This window comes from Pantherophis guttatus, chromosome 1 (genome assembly GCF_059756535.1).
Source record: "Pantherophis guttatus breed Tessera chromosome 1, ASM5975653v1, whole genome shotgun sequence".
NCBI classification, from domain to species: domain Eukaryota; kingdom Metazoa; phylum Chordata; class Lepidosauria; order Squamata; family Colubridae; genus Pantherophis; species Pantherophis guttatus.
Genome location: NC_142063.1, coordinates 154,805,609 through 154,825,807, shown reverse-complemented (window position 1 = coordinate 154,825,807; position 20,199 = coordinate 154,805,609). Strand labels below are relative to the sequence as shown.

The following is a 20,199-nucleotide window of genomic DNA, read 5'->3' as shown; positions in this document are numbered from 1 at the left end:
AGTCACATAATCATAATTTATATATTTTATCAAATGAATAGCTATACATGACTGTGTTGCCATACTTTTTTTACCTACAGTTAACTGGGATTTACTCCATTACTCTATTTTCTGGATATACACAACATATTGACCTCTAAATCATGTGAGTTAAGTTTAAACAGAATGTTAGGGCTTAAATGTGTTTGGCTACATTGCGGTTTAGTATGTCATGCAAACCCAGGAAATGTGCATCTTGAAAAATTTCCTCTACCAGGAAAGAGAAGTGGGGGGATGGTTGGATGGATGAGGAAACACAAATTGCAAAAACTGCTTTCGCTCTCATTGTTTGAGATTAACAGGACAATCATATCAATCAATGCCTGTTACGAAAGAAATCTCACTGAATTTATTGATGTTGACTTCCAGTAAATAAATATATAGAATATCAACAAACACTAGCCTAGACATAATAGGTATGTGTAGGCTTTCAAATTCTCTTCCCCAAAGGTGCTTCAGAGTGGGGCAGAAATGCAAAAGGAGCTGAATTATTTAAGGCCTATTTCTGTGATTCCATGATAGCTATGGATGTTGTCCCAAGAGAAGTCACAGTGGCTTTAAAGCAGGCCTGTCAAACTGGTGGCCGATGGGGCAGATACGTCATGTGTAGCCACGCCCACCCAGGCTCCGCAAAGGCAAAAAATGTGATATGTCACAATCTGGCCCATGATGCTATCAAGTTTGGCACCTGTGTGCTTTAAAGAGTTGCAGGCAGCTGCTAAATTCACCCTCCCCAGCACTCTGAAAAAAAATGCTTTTGAAATAGAATCCAAAGTATCACACAATCCTTCTTGAGAAGGTTTCTTATTTTTAGTAGATAAATTTCTGTCTCTTAAAATAATTCTTACTGTCTGATTAAATAATCTTAACATTTGATTGTCACTCATGATTAGACAGGAATCAAAGTACTTTTGAATCAGTTTTGATTCCTGATCACTTTCCGGTCAGGTCCATTCAGTTTCTTCGGCCACCTTTGCAGAAAGGTTAACGTTGACATGATTTAGTAGGTGGTTGTTGTTTTTTTACTTCCCAGTCTTACCTGGAAGAGAGTGACTGGCCCAAGGTCACCCAGCTGTCTTTTATGCCTAAGGGAAGAGTAGAACCTGGATCTACCTACTCCTAGTCCACCATCTTAACCATGGGGATACTGCAATGGTCATAAGTGTATGTCCTGGTCATGTCCTTTTTTTCAGTGTAACTTCGAATGGTCACTAAGCGAACTGTTGTAAGTCGAGGACTACCTGTATGTATTTGTGCTACAAAAATCCAGATGATTATTAGATGGCAGCAAACATATTAATAATGTATTGCTGCCCTTTTGGGGTTGTCCAAAAATGTTCAGCCCAGTTGTGGTAGCCATCATCATTCACAGCTCCACTTCAGACAAAAAGAAAAAAGAAAGAAAAGAAAACAGCCGCACCAAAGTGATTTTCAAATGATCAGTAATTTGCACTTCAGTTTGTTCCAACCAGATGATTTTCCACATCTTCCTTTAAAGGAAATATTTCCTCTTTTATTGACTGATGAAATTGGTGAATAGATGCAAATAAAAAATAAAGCAAATAAACACATGTTGCAGAATGGAGAAGTATTCTAGCTTAGAAACCTTTCAAGATACTCCATTAAATTCCCTCCATAGAAGGTTCCTTCCATCAGCTATCTATTAGCCATGGTTAGCGCAGTGGTTAGAGTGTAGTACTGCAGGCTACTTCTGCTGACTGCCAGCTGCCTGCAATTTGACAGTTCAAATCTCACCAGGCTCAAGGTTGACTCAGCCTTCCATCCTTCTGAGGTGGGAAAAATGAGGACCCAAATTGTTGGGGGCAATATGCTGACTCTGTAAACCGCTTAGAGAGGGCTGTAAACCACTTTGAAGTCTAGGTGCTATTGCTATTAGCCTTCCATGCCACTGATCACTAACAGTCCTCACCCATAGTGTGCCAAAAACCTTAAGCAAGGGTGGTAAACTGAAAGTAGAATGGAATTGTGCTAAATTAAGGATTTCTGACTCCCCCTATTTTAGCAGAAGCAACTCTTCCCACTTTGTAAACTACATCGCTAAAACAATTAAAACTTAGTAAAAAAAAAAAACAGTTGTGTGTTATGGCTGACCACCTAATTTTCAGATTGTTTCTTAGTTTTGGGTCTTTTTATTCCTAACAATTTTGTGCTGAAAACCCAAATGTTTCCTAGATGTGATGCTTCCTTTTATATCCTAAGGGATCAGAATATAATTGCAACAAGAATCAAATACGTTTGACTATTTAAAAAAAAAGTATATGCTTTTGAAAATACGAAATAAACTGATAGTTATTCCAAAGAACTGGCAAGATTTTTGAAACAATTCTGGGGAGAAAAAAGTACCAAAAAAGTACTAAAAAGTTTCCGAAGCTTGCATGCTTTCTCGCCAACCAATAGTCTGTAACCACTGCAGGGTCAGTTGAGGACACAATGTCATTTTAAAATCTTCTTTAACTCCTAAAACTGGATTCATATTCAGCAATGAGTTGGTCCTTCTTTTGTAAACATTTGCCAAGAAGGATCTAGTCAATTTAGCTTAAAATGGTTTTATCTTTCTTCCTGAAGATGTCCCTTCTGCTAGATAGAAAATCAGATATCAGGTCTGTGAAGAAATGACCTTGTCCCAGATTATAGAAAGTGTTCCCATCCCTAAAGAGATACTGTTGGTGTTTGCTCTCCCTAGTATTTAGAAAGATAGAAAAAGACTGCTGCTTTCACCAAACTGTTCATTCTCAATTACCGTATTTTTTGGAGTATAAGACGCACCAGAGTATAAGGTGCACCTACCTTTTTCGGTGAGGAAAAGAAGAAAAAGAAATCTCCCTCTGTCTCTGCCTCTGAGCAATTTTGCCTTGTTGCAGCAAACAGCAAACAGCCTGCTTTACTTTCATTTTCGTTTTCAGCATAGCTTGATTAGCACAAGCAAAAAAAAAATCTGCTCCAGCAATTTACCTCCTTGGAGCAAGCAGCAGAGCCCTGCGCAAAACAGCTGAGAGCAAATCAGCTGAGAGTCGGGAGGCCGATCCAATCAACATGTGCTAATTAGGCTGTGCTGAAGCTGAAACAGGCTGTTTCTTCTTGCTGCTTGCTGCAAGGAGGTAAACTGCTGGGAGGCAGAGGCCAAAGGGTGGGGGCCACTGGGTGGGCAGGGCTACATTCGGTGTATAAGACGCACCTAAATTTTCACCCCCTTTTAGGGTGGGAAAAGGTGCATCTTATACTCTGAAAAATACGGTATTTAATATATTGCTTTTAATTGCATTAAGTTCATTCCATTTTATAATTGGAATTGTCTATTGCTGTAAACTGACTTGAACATTAGTATAAACCGAAAGGTGGGGAAGGAATTTAATAATGAAATTAAAATACAGACAGTTCTAGATTTACAACAGTTCATTTAGTGACTGTTTGAAGTTACAACGGCACTGAAAAAAATGACTTATGACCATTTTTCAAAATTAGGACCCTTGTAGCAGCCCCATAACCATGTGATCAAAATTCAGATGCTTGGCAACTGGTTCATATTTATGACGGTCGCTGTGTCCCAAGATCATGTGATCCCCTTTTGCGACCTTCTGACAAGCAAAGTCAATGAGGAAGACAGATTCACTTTAATAACTACGTTACCAACTTATCAACTGCAGTGATTCACTTGACAACTGTGGCAAGAAATGTCGTACAATGGGGCAAAACTCATTTAACAAATGTGTCACATAGCAACAGAAATTTTGGGCTCAGTTGTGGTAGTAAATCAAGAACTACCTGTAGTTAAACAATATGTTAATTACTTTAGAAAATAGTTAACTCTATCTAAATCTTCTAACCCTGAATGTAGGATAGGGGCCAGATATGATGATTTTGAGGATGACGATGATATTATCCATTCAGTCGTGTCTGGCTCCACATCTTCTGATCTGGCACCACTTCTTTGAGTTCTGGTATGCTTTGTCTGGTGTCAGCTTTGATGTTGTCCACTCCCCATGTTCTTCGATGGCCTGGTTTCCTTCTACCTGTAACTCTTTCAAGCATAATTGCTTTCTCTGGTGAATTCCCCCCTCATGACATGACCAAAATAAATGAGACAGTTTTGGCCAGATTATAGAGGCTTCCATTCTGTTGCTTCTCTTCTATCCACCATTCAGTGCTCTTGCAGCTGAAAACACTTTTCAGAATTGTTTTCCAGAGGTGGTTCAAGTACCACTTCTCCTTTGCAAGGCCATGCCAAGAAGTGTGAAATTATGTGGCTGGATGCCTCTACTCTTCCTCTGATGAGTGAAATATTCATTTTTCATGTATATGGAATTCTGCCTACATACTTCGTGAGTTGTGGGCGGATGAGTAGGTTTATGCAATTAATATGAATTCAGATTTCGGTAACTACAACATTAGTGTGTAGTCTTCATCCCAAGACATCACACCTAGAAAATGAGTTGTATTAGTGGAGCTTGAGATCAGTTGGCAGCCTTAAGCTGTTGCCTATGACTGCATATATGATGGGGTCTGAGCAGGTTCTGATTATGCTACTTGGTTGAATTGGCAGCCCTGCTTACTCTGGGACTTTAAAAGATTCAAAGAGAGTCCATGGCACTACACGGTTTCTTGCCACAACTGTTTTTAAAAAAGGCAACTGGACTTTCTTGAAAAATCAATGCATCTTTGATTTTTAAAGCAACTTTGGGGGAAGCATGACCTGGATGATTGAGAACTCCATAGACATCTGCCACAATTGCAGATCTGCTCTCTGGTTGTGCAGAGATCATAAAGCCTTGTCCACGGAGCACCACCAGGAGAAGGATTCAAAATATGCATTTCAGCTCAGCTATATGCCTGCATCTTTATATATGTACATCTAGAAGCTTTATTTATCTTTTGTTAGTTTTAATCATTTTAATATTTATATAATGAAATATTTAATCATTGCATATTTATACTTTTATTATATTGTAAGCCGCACAGTCACTTCAACAGTGAGATGGATAGCATATAAATTTAATAAATAAATATATGAACAAATATAGTATGCTCTTCTATTATGCATCCAAAATTGTTAGAAGCATGAGAAATTTCAACACAATGAAAGAGGAAATGAATTGTCTACCCATTGATATATCTTAGGAATCACAGAATTAAAACGTTCTGAAATTTGGTCACTTCCCGACAGAGGTTTATTCTGTTTATTATTGTACTCAGGATATGGAAAAACAAAGACATTATTGGTCTCTTAGAAATAATATACAAAATAGCAAAGACAGTCTCTGGGTTCAATGCAATCAACGACTGATTAATATTAATTAAATTACAAAGACAACCCTTAAACTTAAGTTATCCAAGTTTATGATCCAACCACTAATGTAGAAGGTTGGTGAGTTTTACAGTCAAGTTCAGTCTGAAATTAACAGAACGTGAAACAAGATGCACTGTTTGTAGTTAGAAACTGGAATGCCAGTGTTAGAAATTACAAGGAGTTGGATCGTACAGTTAGGAAAACAGAAATATAGTAGTTCATCAATTCCCAACAATCCAATTATTTTGTTTTATTAATATAGTCTCCAAACAGCCAAAACAACATCAGAGATCACCAAATGGAATACTCTGAGATTAAACTGAGTGTATTATTGTTACAGAGAGCCCTATTAGATAGACAAGACCAGGAAACCAACTCAACAGAAACAGCGGCTTTTATTGCGGTTGGCTATAAGAACAGAATCTTGCAAATCTAGTTGTGCTGTACGTTCTCTTCCTCGTTATATTCCAGGGAATTAGACAGGGGTGTAAGGTTGGGGCACATAGAAGAGCAATGAAAATAAGGTGGGCCATATGACATATGAATGAGTCCAAGATTTTGTTCGTGTTTTCCCGAGGGTCTGGATGGGGAATTGGAAAGTGGTTTTGTTTTTTAACCCTGAATAATAATAATAATAATAATAATAATAATAATAATAATAATAATAATAATAATAATAATAATAATAATTTTATTTCTATACCGCTCTTCTCCCGAAGGACTCAGGGCGGTGTACAGCCTGGTTAAAAGCACAAAGACAAACAAAATTTAAAAATAATTAAAATTATTAAATAATTGGCTCAATTTTAAAACCCCCAAATTTAAAATCCCACATTTAAAACCAATTAAAATCTTTATATTGATAGCCCGGCCTGGCGGAACAACAAGGTTTTGAGGGCACAGCGAAATACACGGAGGTTGGAGATCTTACGCATTTCTGGGGGCAGTTCATTCCAAAGGGCAGGGGCTCCCACAGAGAAGGCCCTCCCCCTGGGTGTCGCCAGCCGACATAGTTTGGCCAGTGGCACCCTGAGGAGACCCTCTCTGTGGGAGCGGACTGGCCGGTGGGAGGCTAGTGATGGCAGAAGACGGTCTCGAAGGTACCCAGGTCCAATACCATGGAGCGCTTTAAAGGTGGTAACCAACACCTTGAATAAGTATATTTTAAGGCTTCTGCTTCAATGTTTATTCAGTTCTGTGACAGGATGACCTGCCATAGAATCAGAAGGCTGGAGGTCTTTTAGTCCAATCCCCTCCCCAAGACAGGAGTCCTTATTCCATCCCAGACAAATTATTATCCAATCTTTTCTTGAAAACCACCAGTGATGGGTCACCCACTACTCCAGGAGGCAAGCTGTTCCATTGATTAATTGTTCTCATTTTCAGGAAGTTTCTCCTTAATTTTAGGTTGGATCTCTCACTGACTAGCTTCCACCCATTGCTTCTTGTCCTGTCTTTGGGTGCTTTGGAAAATAAATAGATTCCTTCTTCGCTGTGACCGCCCTTCAAGTATTTGAAGATGGCTATCACATCACCCCCTAACTGTGATCAAGTTTTGCATTTTTTTCCCCTCAAGGTTAGATTTTGATCTTGCCAGATACAAAAGAGGTGTCACGTAGGCAGCTAGAAAGTTCTTGGTTTAGTTAGGATATCTGTCAGCAAGCATGTCTATCTTATCTAAGGTTGATAAGGAGATTTGTCAGGCAAAGTAGTTTCATTTTGTGTATGTGTGCTGGTGTGGATTGGTGGTACGTTCGTGCATCAGATGAGAAGGGCACCAAAGAGTCTGAAGGAAAGAAGGGAGTGGAGTTGGAAAGAAGATCACCAGAGGAAGAAGGAACGTGCAACAGATAATCCCAGCAGGAGTAAGCAAAGTCAGGAATTAAAAAAAGATCTGCAAAGCAGGTTAGCTGTGAAAGATGGAGAAATGGAAGGATATCCCAGGAGAAATGGGGCAGAGATGAGCAATTGGGGTGCTGGCTTTACAAGACGTTTCAAAAAAAAATATTATTTTTCTCACTCTCTTCTTTCTCTTTAATTTATAAAAGACTGAGATCAAGAAACTGAAAGTAAAATCCAGTGATTGAGTTTAGCAACTGAACAGATAAGGGTGAGACAGTTAAAGGACTTCAAAAGAGCTCTGTAAATAAATGACTGTTAGACTGTTGATATATTTTTGTAGTTAAGATTTGCGTACCCAAAGTTAGAGGTAAGATACTTAGCTTTTGGAAAGATAAGCACAAGTGATTTTTTTTTTATTTGCAACAAATTTCACTTTACTGTATTTGGCAGAACAATATTATGAATGTATGTGTGTGTGGGGGGGAAAGGGATTGGATTTTTGTCTTTTTCCTACTTTCTAATATATTTGTATGTGCAAGAGAGGTAAGCAAATTTGGGAGGGAAGAGGTCGTCACATTTGAAATGTTAAGAACATCGCATTTTACTCATACAACTACCACAATAGGTATGGGCATTTACAAACCCATGGCCACAAATACTCAGTACCATCTCATTGAGATGCTTGCTCTGCCCCCCAAAAAATGTTTTTAAAAATGTTGGATGAGGCAGTAAGGCTGATGAACAACAATAGAAATTATTTGGAACCAGTGGAGCCCTGTAAGCATATTGCTAGATTATCTGAAAGTCATCTGATGGGGTGACATGAATGCTCTCTTTAAAAATATGAAGTCCTGTAGCAATAGCACTTAGACCTATATACTGCTTTACAGTGCTTTTCAGCACTAAGCAGTTTACAGAGTCAGCATATTGTCCCAACAATCTGGATCCTCATTTTACCGACCCTGGAAGAATGAAAAGCTGAGTCAACTTTGAACCTGGTGAGATTCAATCTGCCAAATTGCAGGCAGCCGGCAGAAGTAGTCTGCAGTACTGCACTCTAACCACTGCGCCACCGTGGCTCATTGTACTGTACCTTATAGAATAGAAATGTGTACTTTAATTTGATGTCCCAAATACAGATATGTTCACAATTGGAATATATTTGGAGAAGTTTTGGTCTGTTTTAGTTCACTGCTATAGCAGCAGGATCTATTTTTTGCAATTGTACCAAGTATGCGCTTGAACAGGGCTCTCCAAACTTGGCAACTTTACGATTTGTGGACTTCATCTCACAGAATTCCACAGCTAGCATGAAGAATTCTGGAAGTTGGAAGTCCACAAGTCTTAAGGTTATCAAGTTTGGAAACTCCTGCTCTTGATGATGATAATAATAATAGTTGTATTGGCATCCTAAATGTAAATTGTATGCCCCACCACCCTCATCATTGCTGGTTAGTTTGATTTTCCATGAAAATAGGTAGCTTTGTTGTTTAATAATATGCTGTTCTCTGCTAATAATATTCATGTTAATGACAACTTTAGACAGCTTTCTTTAGGAAAGATTTCAAGAGGTTAAGGAAAGGATAGTGTTTCTTGATATATAGCCTGCTTGTTTTACTTCTTCTACATGTCTTGTTTCTAATTGTTGGCGTGGGAGAGTGGTGGGTTGCTCCTTGTTCGGTACGGTTCTTGTGAACTTGTAGTAATGGCGGTGGGAGGCTCCGCCCACCCACCCTGATGTCATCACTGACGATCTGCGCATGCGCAGAAGCGCAAGCGCGCTCCCATTGCAAATCGGTAGTAAATGTAAGTGGAACCCACCCCTGGTGTGGGAGTACGTGGGTATATAACACATATCTTAAAATTTTTGCCTTTTAATTCTCCTTTTGTCCTATGCATTATATTCTTACACAAACCATGATTAGGAATAGAGAGTGAGAAAGAGAGGCAGATTGTATGCAGGTGGGTGGCTTCACATGTTACACAAAGCCATGTTTGTCTTGACCATGGTTTGTTGAACAAGCCAAATAATGCTTTGCCATAAGCCATGATTTACAGACTGACATATTAACACTAAGTGGATTATACAGTCAAAGTCAAGGCTGGCCACGTTAACTGCATGTCAATCTTCTCTGCCAGTCAGGACCACATGATTGAAGCTGTGATGGTTTTCTGTGTGCATTACCCCAATGTTGCCTTTTTTGACCCTGTCCCGAATCATCGTATCTCCAGATTATGCTAATTTTCAAAAATGCATCTCCCAACCTGTTTTTAAACTGCTTATTTTATTTTACCAATTTCCCCTTTTTAAAGAGACAACACACTTATTTATATCCTTTAAAAAATCTGGCACTTCAATGTTATTGTTTTCTTTCTTTCCGAGTGTGAGTATTTGCATACTGCTCAGCTTCAGTTGGTCCTACAAGCTTGCGTTTCAATGTATTATGCCTGGGACCAAAAATGTAAGCCTTTAGGAGAATACAGGTAGTACTCGACTTACAACTGTTCATTTAGTGAACGTTCAAAGTTACAACAGCACTGAAAAAAGTGACTTATGACCATTTTTCACACTTATGACCTTTGCAGAATCCCCATGGTCATGTGATTTTCATACAGAGGCTTGGCAACTGACTCACATTTTATGAGGGTTGCGGTGTCCCAGAGTCATGTGATCTCCTTTGCGACCTTCTGACAAGCAATGTCAATGGGGAAGCCAGATTCACTTAATAACTATGTGACTAAGAATTGCAGTAATTAACACATAAGGTAAGAAAAGTCATAAAATGGAGCAAACTCATTTAACAAATTTCTCATTTAACAACATAAATTTTGGGCTCAATTGTGGTCATAAGTTGAGGACGACCAGTACTAAGTCTTACACTACTGATTTAATCCCCATTTCTCCACTTCTCCCTTCCAAATCTTCTAGTATCCTTGCCAATATTTCTCTTTTTCTATTTAGAGCTAATCATTCAGGAAATGAATAACTGCAGAGAGTTCTCCACTTCTGTCTTTTGTCTAAATTTAAGTTTTTTTTTTTTTAAGTGAATAGGTTTAAAATAGCCTATTGGGTGCATGTCATACCCTGTAATTCTAGGTCAGGGATCCTAGTCCTGATTGCAAAGGAATTGAAATTTGTAAGTATGCTACAAAGATGTTTATAGGCTACTTTACCCTACTGCAAAATACATACAATCCTTGATGGTGACAAAGAGTTAAGAATTGTTTGGGTAATCTTTGCTGTCATCTAATGGACATCTGGGTGTTTATTTTATTTATTTATTTTATTTTATTAAATTTCTATACCGCCCTTCTCCCGAAGGACTCAGGGCGGTGAACAGCCATAAAATAAAACACTTAAATACAAAAATTTAAAATAAATTAAAAATGAATTAAATAATTTGGCTGAATTTAAAATACCCCATAATTTAAAAACAAATTAAAAATTACATTTAAAAAGGGAGAAGATTTAGGCCAGGCCAGCTTGATGAAATAAAAAAGTCTTAAGCGCGTGACGGAAGGTGTGCAGATCTGGGATCCTCCGTATGTTTTATGTTTGTTTTATGTTTTATTTGATTTGTATACCGCCCTACTCCCGAAGGACTCAGGGCGGTGAACAGCCAAGCAATAAAATACATAAGTACAAAAATTTTAAAAACCAGTTAAAATCAAATTAAATCATTTTGGCCCAGACAAATTAAAACACCCCAATAATTTAAGAACAGATTTAAAATTTAAAATTTATATATTAAAAGAGGGAGGAGATTAGGCCAAGCCTGCTTGATGGAATAAAAGAGTCTTCACAGCGCGGCGGAAGATGCGCAGATCCGGGATCCTCCGTATCTCTGGGGGGAGCTCATTCCAGACGGTAGGTGCCCCCACAGAGAAGGCTCTCCCCCTAGGGGTCGCCAGCCGACATTGTTTGGCTGACGGCACCCGGAGGAGTCCCTCTCTGTGAGAGCGTACTGGCCGGTGGGAGGCTATTGGTGGTAGTAGGCGGTCCCGTAGATAACCAGGTCCTAAGCCATGGAGCGCTTTAAAGGTGGTAACCAAAACCTTGAAGCGCACCCGGAAGACCACCGGGAGCCAGTGCAGCTCGCGCAGGAGAGGTGTCACATGGGAGCGCCATGTCGCTCCCATAACCACCCGCACGGCCGCACTCTGCGCCAGTTGGAGCCTCCGGGTGCTCCTCGAGGGGAGCCCCATGTAGAGAGCATTACAATAGTCCAGGCGGGAGGTGACGAGGGCATGAGCGACCGAGCGTAACGAGTCCCGATCCAGAAAGGGACGCAACTGGCGAATCAGGCGAACCTGATAGAAAATCCTCCCGGTCACGGCCGTCAAGTGCTCTTCTAAAGACAGCCGTGAATCCAGGAGGACGCCCAAGTTGCGAGCCCTCTCCGTGGGGGCCAGTGATTCGCCCCCAATAGTCAGAGATGGCGTCAACTGACTATATCGGGACGTCGGAAACCACAGCCACTCGGTCTTGGATGGGTTGAGCCTGAGCCTGTTCCTCCCCATCCAGATCCGTACGGCCTCCAGGCACCGGGACATCACTTCAAGGGCATCGTTGGGGTATCTCCGGGGGGAGCTCGTTCCAGATCGTAGGTGCCCCCACAGAGAAGGCTCTCCCCCTAGGGGCCGCCAGTCAACATTGTTTGGCCGATGGCACCCGGAGGAGCCCCTCTCTATGGGAGCGTACTGGCCGGTGGGAGGCTATTGGTGGTAGCAGGTGGTCTCGTAGATAACCAGGTCCTAAGCCATGGAGCGCTTTAAAGGTGATAACCAGAACCTTGAAGCGCACTTGGAAGACCACCAGGAGCCAGTGCAGCTCGCGCAGGAGAGGTGTTACATGGGAACTCCGCGTCGCTCCCATAACCACCCGCTTAGCCTAGCTCAGGGTATTTGAAAAGTTTGGTCTTAAATAATTAAGTTACTATTCAAGATTTTCAATACAACATCATTGCTGATCTTACAGGCACCTGTGAAACTGCCTATACAAGTAGTTCTTGTTTAACAACTGCCTCATTTAGTGATCATTTGCAATTCAGCGGTGACGGAAAAAGTAACTTTACAACTAATCCATGCAATTATGACTTTTTCAGCTCTGATCTGTAAAGCAAAGGAAAGCTGAAGTAACAACATAAGCACACAGTTATGGTTTCACTTAATAATTGCTTTGCTTAATGACCAAATTGTGAGTTCCAATTGTTGTCACTAAACAAGGACTGCCTTTAGTTTTTGTTTTTCTAATTTTTCATAGAAGTCTGAGGTTGCAGACCTGTTGTGACAAGTCTTGGGCCTCCCAGGTTGAAAGGGGTTTAGAAGTATTTAATTTTAGAATTGTGTGTTTTTAGTTATGCTACATATCTAAAGATTGCTGCCAGTGTTGTTACAACAACCAAAGGTCCAAGAAAGGAAAGGAAGCTTTGGGCACGAAGACTGTGATTTTTCCTCCACATTTTCAGTGTTTATCTGTCTAAAAACAATACAGTGAAATTTCATATACAGTAACAGGCTATTCGAGGGAAGGGGGAGTTTGTTAAATATGAATGTATATTATTTGGATCAATTGACATCATTTGGATCAATATGTAATAACATAAGTGACACACAATAAATTACGGTAAACCTAGTGACATAATTTATATAAATTGTTTGGTTTGAGAAATAGAACTTGTCAAAGACAGGGAGATCTGGATGCTTGGTCAATATAAATTACATTATGCTTAATACCATTTCTGTTTTCAAAATACCTTTTACATTAAACAAAATGCTAAATGAAAATTTGGGTAGTCTACAGAAGTTTGTACTCAAAGCTACTGGTACACGATGAATTTTTAAGATTCATTAAAATGCTTTATGTATTTAAAATGTGTTAAGAAAATTAAATATGGTTTGTCTAATCCTCATAGGAATTCTAAGCATAATCAGTCTGATATGTTTCTGCTTACTGCATTATATAATCTGCTACCACCTCAGAATAACAAAAATGCTTACATTTGAATGGCTATAAGTATTTTCTCAGGATTTGTTGGCTGTAGGATATGAATTCAACAAACCATTGCAGTTATGGAAAGAAAAAACACCCTGAAACTTGTAGTTTAATAAAAAAAAATTGTGGTTTGCTGCAAGAACTATTTTTCTATTAACAGGAAGTGAAACAGATTTAACTTTAGACTGCAGTTTTCACATTTAGACAAAATGGTTGCAGAAAAAACAGCTTCTTTTTTTACGGGGTAGATTGATAGCAAAACGTATAATGCTAAAATACTGACAACTTCAGCTGATACTAATTGATGGAAGTGTTTTAATATAAGAATGAGGAAAATGTGACTGCAGAGCAAATCACTGTAATATTGTAAATCAAGCTTTTAGTCTGATTGTCTTTAGGAAAGAGAGAGTATAGAACATATCTGAGTTAGATAATATTACATTTTGTATTGATCAAATTGCTGACTAAATCTTAGCAATAGGATAACTGGATTGATATATGGCATTCCTCACCACCCCCATCATTCATTTCCTTTCAGAAAAGTACTTTTTAGAACCTGAAAACTCCTCCATGCTGCTATTAGACGTAAGAATAATGTATGGAGCAGCAACAATATGCAGCCAAGAGAAATGATTCATTTCTTTCCCTTACCACCCTTCCCAATAACAGTTTAAAATACCTGGTGTTGGATTGAAAGTCTTGTTTACTTGTTCTTTTTGGCTAGTCCCCAAAGAAAAGGATGATCTACTTAATAATACCTAAGTCAGTGTTTCTGAACCTCAGCATCTTTAAGATGTGAGGACTTCAACTCCCAGAATTCCTCAGCTAGCATGGAGAATTCTAGGAATTGAAGTCCACGAATCTTTTTGAGGTTCAGAAACACTGATCTGGACCAGTGGCGAACCGGTAGTAAAAAAAAGCTACCGGTTCGTATGAACCGGTATTTCCAACGATCAGCTGTACCGTGCGGTTTATATTCTAAATCGCTCGGCACAGCTGTTTCCCCCCCTCTCGCTGTTCTACTTACCTAGTGAAGACTTCTTTTTCCGCGCAAAGCGCGCATTTGGCATGCACCGCATGCAGTGTGCTTTTTGCATATGCTGTGCATGCGTGCATACTTTTTCCGCGCACCACGCATGCGCGGGCAGCAAACCGGTGGTGATCCACAGAGGATTTCACCACTGATCTGGACCATGTTTTATTTACAACCTTCACACCAAACTTTCTACTTTTCAAACTGTAGATCAAATTTACTTTCTCTCTGCAACTTACAATATATTTTTTGGGAAGCAATAGAATAAACTGCAGCCTATTCCTCAATATTCTGTGTTGGAAATATTTAATACATGTATATCTTCCATCTATTTCCCAATAGGATACATCTAAGTCTTTTGGAATATTATTTATCATATGCTGCCTATCTCACAAAACGTCTGCAGTAAAACCATGAAAACAGTGATTACAAAAAACACGCTGCCATTAAGACATTATAAAAGACTGAATATGAACTCTCAGGTGTCTTCACACCAAAATCTTTTCTCTTTCTAAAGCTTTTCCATGTCTGAGGTGCCCTGACTTTTTTTGGGGGGGGGTATGTAACTAGATGTTAGCACTGAAAGTTAGGTCATCCAGTTCTTAAGCACGCTGGTGGAGGAATAATAAAAATTGCCTTTAAGCTTCTTGTTTTTGGTTTACTTCCTTGATTCTGTAGCACGTAGGAGTTTTGGACTTTTCTTATTTTTTTTTCCCCTTCAAGGAACTCTGGATGGTCCACATTATTGTTCCTTTTTTCTCTGAATTTTATCTTTTATGACAAACTTGTGAAGTAGATTAGACTGAGAATTTGAGACTGATCTTCACAAGCATCATAGCTAAATGGAGATTTTTGAATCTAGATCTCTCCCCTGGCAATGCCATAGTAGATATCTTGGTCCAAATAGGACAGATGACCTAGAAACTTGCTCTTTGAAACATTGACATGCGAAGATGTTTGTGCCTTTATTTTATCTTAGCTTTCTGTCCCATATCATCCTATTTCTTTAAACAAAAGTAGATTGACTGGATTTTCAGTCAAGTCAGATCTTTTGCTCTCTAAAACTACAAATTTATTATAAATTATAATGGAGAAAGGGGGAATAGTTGCTCATGAATTTTATTGATTTTTATTCCACCATTATTTTTACAAATAACACAAGGCAGCAAACATACTTGATACTCCTTCCTCCTCCTCTTTTTCCCACCACAACCCTGTGAAGTGGGCTGAGCTGAGAGAGAGTGACTGAGAGAGAGCGCATGGTCATCCAGCCAGTTCTCATGCTTAAGGTGGGACTAGAACTCACAGTCTCCTGCTTTCTAGCTTGATTCCTTCACCACTAGATCGAATATGGCTCAGTTTGTAACCATATAGGTTATTTGTATTCCCCCAATAGGTTTCATTGCAACAAAGGTGAGATTGACGTCTAGAAGATGCCTGTTCCGCCTCCTCCAGCTCCGCCCCCTCCGCCAACATTTTCGCAGGTAAGTTACAATTTAAAAAATAAAAATAATGGAAGAGAGACTAAACTTGATCATCCTAGCTTGTCCTGTGAAAATAAAGCATGTTTTAGACTAGAATGATAGGCAGACAGATTTTCATTTTGTTGTTGGTTTTGTTGTTTGTTCAGTTGGCTGTTTTTTGTTGTTTTTCATATAGTTCTCTTTTAGCTTTTTGTTCTTTTTTTTTTTTGGTGCTTTCTGAAAAACTTGCTAAGATAAATAACATTAAGGTTTCAACTACTATGCATATCAGAGTAACAGAATTGGAAGGGGCCTTGGAAGTCTTCTAATCCAACCCCCTGCTCCAGCAGGAAACCCTATACCATTTCATACAAATGGTTGTCCAATTTCTTAAAAACCTCCAGTGTTAGAGTACCTACAACTTCTGGAAGCAATATCAGGTGCCTTTGGGGATCAAAGTCTAGTCATAAAAGCTTGCTGTCTTGAGTTATCCTGATTTACAGTGAAACAGTGTGGCATTAGGGTTAAAGATTTGAAGAAGGAGCACGGAATCATCCATGGACGCTGATTGGGTGACTTTGGGCCAGTCGTGCTTTCTCCTTCTCACTCTCTTAGCCCAGTTATTCTCAGGGAGGTTGTTGTGAATTTAGCTAGATCTTCTACTGTGGATTTATATAGAAGGACATACTGATAAAAAAAATAGAATAAAAATAGATTATGCTACTATGATGTAGACCTTAGATCAGGGGTGTCAAACTCGATTTCATTGAGGGCTGCATCAGATTTGTGTTTGACCTTGGGGGGGCTGGGGGGGGGCAGCATGTCACTTGTGTTGCGGGGCACCTGTGGTGGCCCGAGTGCTCCGCCAGTGAAAACGGGCTCCCGAGCTCCGTTTTTGGGTGCAATGGCCTCCTACAACCCTCTGCCAGTGAAAATGGAGCTTGGGGAGCCACATGTGGCCCTTGCAAGCTCCGTTTTCATTGGCAGAGGCACTGCGGGTCGGTCCTTCACTACTTCCAGGAGGGCCCAGCGGGCCAGATCTGAGCAGTCCATGGGCCAGATCCAGCCGCTGGGCCTTGACTTTGACACCTCTGCCTTAGATGATTCCTAACCGGGTTCATACATCAAGACATTAAATGTTTTGTTTGTTAAACAAACAAATGTGATAGGCAAATCAGGCTACTAAGTTTCCTCAACAAAGCTTTGTTGGGAAAAAAATCCTGGCTTAGCAGATGTGCTCAGCTTTGTGATGATTAAAATAAATCATATATACAGGATAAATTACAATGGCACTCAACTGGCGTTTATTTTGGGAAAGGATCAAAAATAATCCCCTACTACTCCTGAGTTAGTTAAAATCATGCTACATTTATGAAAGTTAACAAAGAGGCAACCTTGCAAATGTAGGTATGGAATTGGGACCCACTCAGTGCTTCCCATAGAGATAGATTCAGCATCTCTGTAATAAGTTCCATGTCTCTCTGGAGCAGCGTTTAAGGTAGTCACTAAACATCTGGAATATGTTTTGGAGGAGTGAACATATTCAACACATTTACCCACTACTTCTCCATTCTCATTTATCTGTTTACCCATGAAAGGGGATACTATGATTTGCTTAAGCATGTTTTGCTGAACTTGTTAAACAATTGGCTAGGTTTGTAAAATGTACTCAGTCAGGCATCCACAACCTCTTTTGTCTGGTGTGTATGTTTAAAATATTCAGAGCATGTAAAGGGTTGCTAGGGTGAATGGTTATGATTTACAAAACAATCAACAACAGGGCATGTAATTAAGTGCACAGTAGTCCAACCCCCTGCTCAGGCAGAAAGCCCTATACCATTTCAGACAAGTGGCTGTCCAATCTCTTCTTAAAAACCTCCAGTGTTGGAGCATCCAAAACTTCTGGAGGCAAGTTGTTCCACTGATTGTTCTAAGTGTCTCCTTAGTTCTAGGTTGCTTCTCTCCTTGATTAGTTTCCATCTGTCCTGCCTTCAGGAGCTTTGGAGAATGGGTTGAGTCCAGTGGTGGGTTTCAAATTTTTTTACTATCGATTCTGTGGGCGTGGCTTAGTGGGCGTGGTGTAGCTTGGTGGGCGCGCTTGGTGGGCATGGCAGGGGAAGGATACTGTAAAATCTCCATTCCCTCCCCAATCCAGGGGAAGGTTACTGCAAAATCCCCATTTCTTCCCGATCAGCTGGGACTTGGGAGGCAGAGAATAGATGGGGGCGTGGCCAGTCAGAATTTTTACTACCAGTTCTCCGAACTACTCAAAATTTCCACTACCGGTTCTCCAGAACTGGTCAGAACCTGCTGAAACCCACCTCTGATTGACTCCCTCTTCTTTGTGGCAACCTCTGAGATATTGGAACACTGCTATCATGTAAATATAATAGAAATTTAACACCACAACAAAGCACAAGAACATTGTGCAAAATTTACACTGAAGATGGGAGATAGTGGTAGGTAGTAAAATATACTTTGGTTAAATTTTGAACAAACATGAGTCAGCTTTTAAGACATTTGAGAAAATTTAAGCTGTTTCATCTTACCCTTGCAAATATTTTCATATGTTTATATTAAATTTTATTATAGGTTGGTATTTCTGTTAAGAAAATATAGTTTAGATTTTCTAGCAGTACACAGCATATTTTAAACATAGGTTGTAAGTTTAAGAAATTGGAAATAGCTACACAGCTGTTTGAACTGGCAAATGAAAAATCTTCAAGTGGTTTTAATAAAAAGTATTGTAATCAACAATTTTGCTCCTCTACAAATAAAGCCAGGAAATCCTATGAGATTATCCACTAATCTAAAAGTGTTAGTTTATAGAAAATAAGTTATGCAAACATGTCTTTCCAAATTAGCAATTTTTTAAAAATGTAGCTTCCTCACAGGCTTATTTGTACTCGAATTTGATTGTCTGCTTTCATTTAAGTCCCTAGACATTCAGAGATGGATGAGTAACTGGGCTGGGCGTATTTTTACTACATTCTTGTTTGTTAGTTAGTAAGTTTATAACATTTATATAGCTGCCCTTCTTATATAAAATTGCATCTTTAGAGGCCACATATCTACCATTTATGCTACATGCATTTTACTTCAGGAAAAGAAATTTCCAGAGTTAGTTAATTAGCTGAGCTTCTCATTCATAAATAATGATCAGTCTAGAGGTATTCTCATTCTGGAGAAGCAATGTGATACCTATACACCAGAGGTGTCAAACTCAATTTCATTGAGGGCCACATCAGGGTTTTGTTTGACCTTGGGGGGCGTGGCCAGAGTGGGTGTGGCCAGCTCAACTTCACTCATCAAGGCTCCGTTTTCAGCCATGACAGCCTCCTGCTCCATTTTTGCTGATAGAGGGTGCAGGAGGCCGTCATGGCTGAAAACATAGCCCCGGGAGGCTGCACGCGACCTCCCCAAGCTCTGTTTTCGTTGGCAGAGGGCTGCAGGAGGCCGTTGTGGCCAAAGACTGAGCGCAGCCTCTCCGGCTCCATTTTTGTTGGCAGAGGCACATTGGGCTGGTCCTTCACTGTTTCCAGGGCCAGATCTGAGCACCCTGTGGGCCAGATCTGGCCCTTAGACCTTGAGTTTGACACCCCTGCTATACACCAAAGCACAGAAAAAGAGTAAGAAATAATAAGCCAAGCAATTTGAAGGCATGATATAAAAGGAAAGAAAAGGAATCTAATTAAATCTAGTTTACACCAATACATTTCATTATATTGCTCCAGTAGTAAAATCCAAATTCTTTTACTATCGGTTTTGTGGGGGCGTGATGTGGCTTGGTGGGCGTGGCAGGGGAAGAATACTGCAAAATCTCCATTCCCTCCCCACTCCAGGGGAAGGATACTGCAAAATCCTCATTCTCTCCCCACTCATTCCCTCCCCACTCCTGGGGATAGGATATTGCAAAAACTCCATTCCCATCCCACTCTGGGGCCAGCCAGAGGTGGTATTTGCCAGTTCTCCGAACTATTCAAAATTTCCGCTACCGGTTTCCCGAACTACTCAAAATTTACCGGTTCTCCAGAACCTGTCAGAACCTGCTGGATTTCACCCCTGTATTACTCCACATATTTCTGTCCTTCTTTCCATCATGTCTCTGTACCACTTCATGTATTGTCTTTTGTTGTTATTTTTCTCACCTCCCCCTTTTTGAGGATGTCATTAGTTCATTCCCAACATGACTTTCTTTTATCATGTTAAAGACAACTGGTTTAGTCTTTAATACATTCATTTTTAGAGAAAAAAATCATTTCTTTTTTGCTTCATAGGATCTATTTAATGTTTGCTGCTAATCATTTGAGTTCTTAATCACCTACATAGCATCGTTTCCCTACAAAATGGATACACATCCATGTTCCCAACTCACACAGGTCTAATATCACCATGAACATGAATGTACATTTAGCCGTAATATTAATTAATCTACCCGGGGGGAAATGACTCAGCCTTGTCTTTCACCCTGCTTAGAGTTGAGCCATTGGTTAAGTATTCAGTTTATTCACCTGTATTCCCC

General features: G+C 39.8%; 1 protein-coding gene across 7 annotated transcripts in view; it reads left to right on the top strand.

Moving 5' to 3' along the window:
• The window catches only part of WIPF1 (WAS/WASL interacting protein family member 1), a 67,047-nt gene that overhangs the window by 26,955 nt on the left and 19,893 nt on the right, over positions 1-20,199 (top strand). For 6 of the 7 annotated variants that reach the window (XM_034427766.3, XM_034427782.3, XM_087882023.1 and 3 more), the window contains one exon: positions 15,611-15,698. In XM_034427766.3, coding sequence (XP_034283657.2) covers positions 15,648-15,698 — 51 coding nt within the window. In that variant the 5' untranslated portion in view covers positions 15,611-15,647. Of the gene's footprint in view, positions 1-9,772; positions 9,953-15,610; positions 15,699-20,199 lie in introns of all 7 variants that reach the window. The other variant, XM_060688023.2, reaches the window with a different exon arrangement.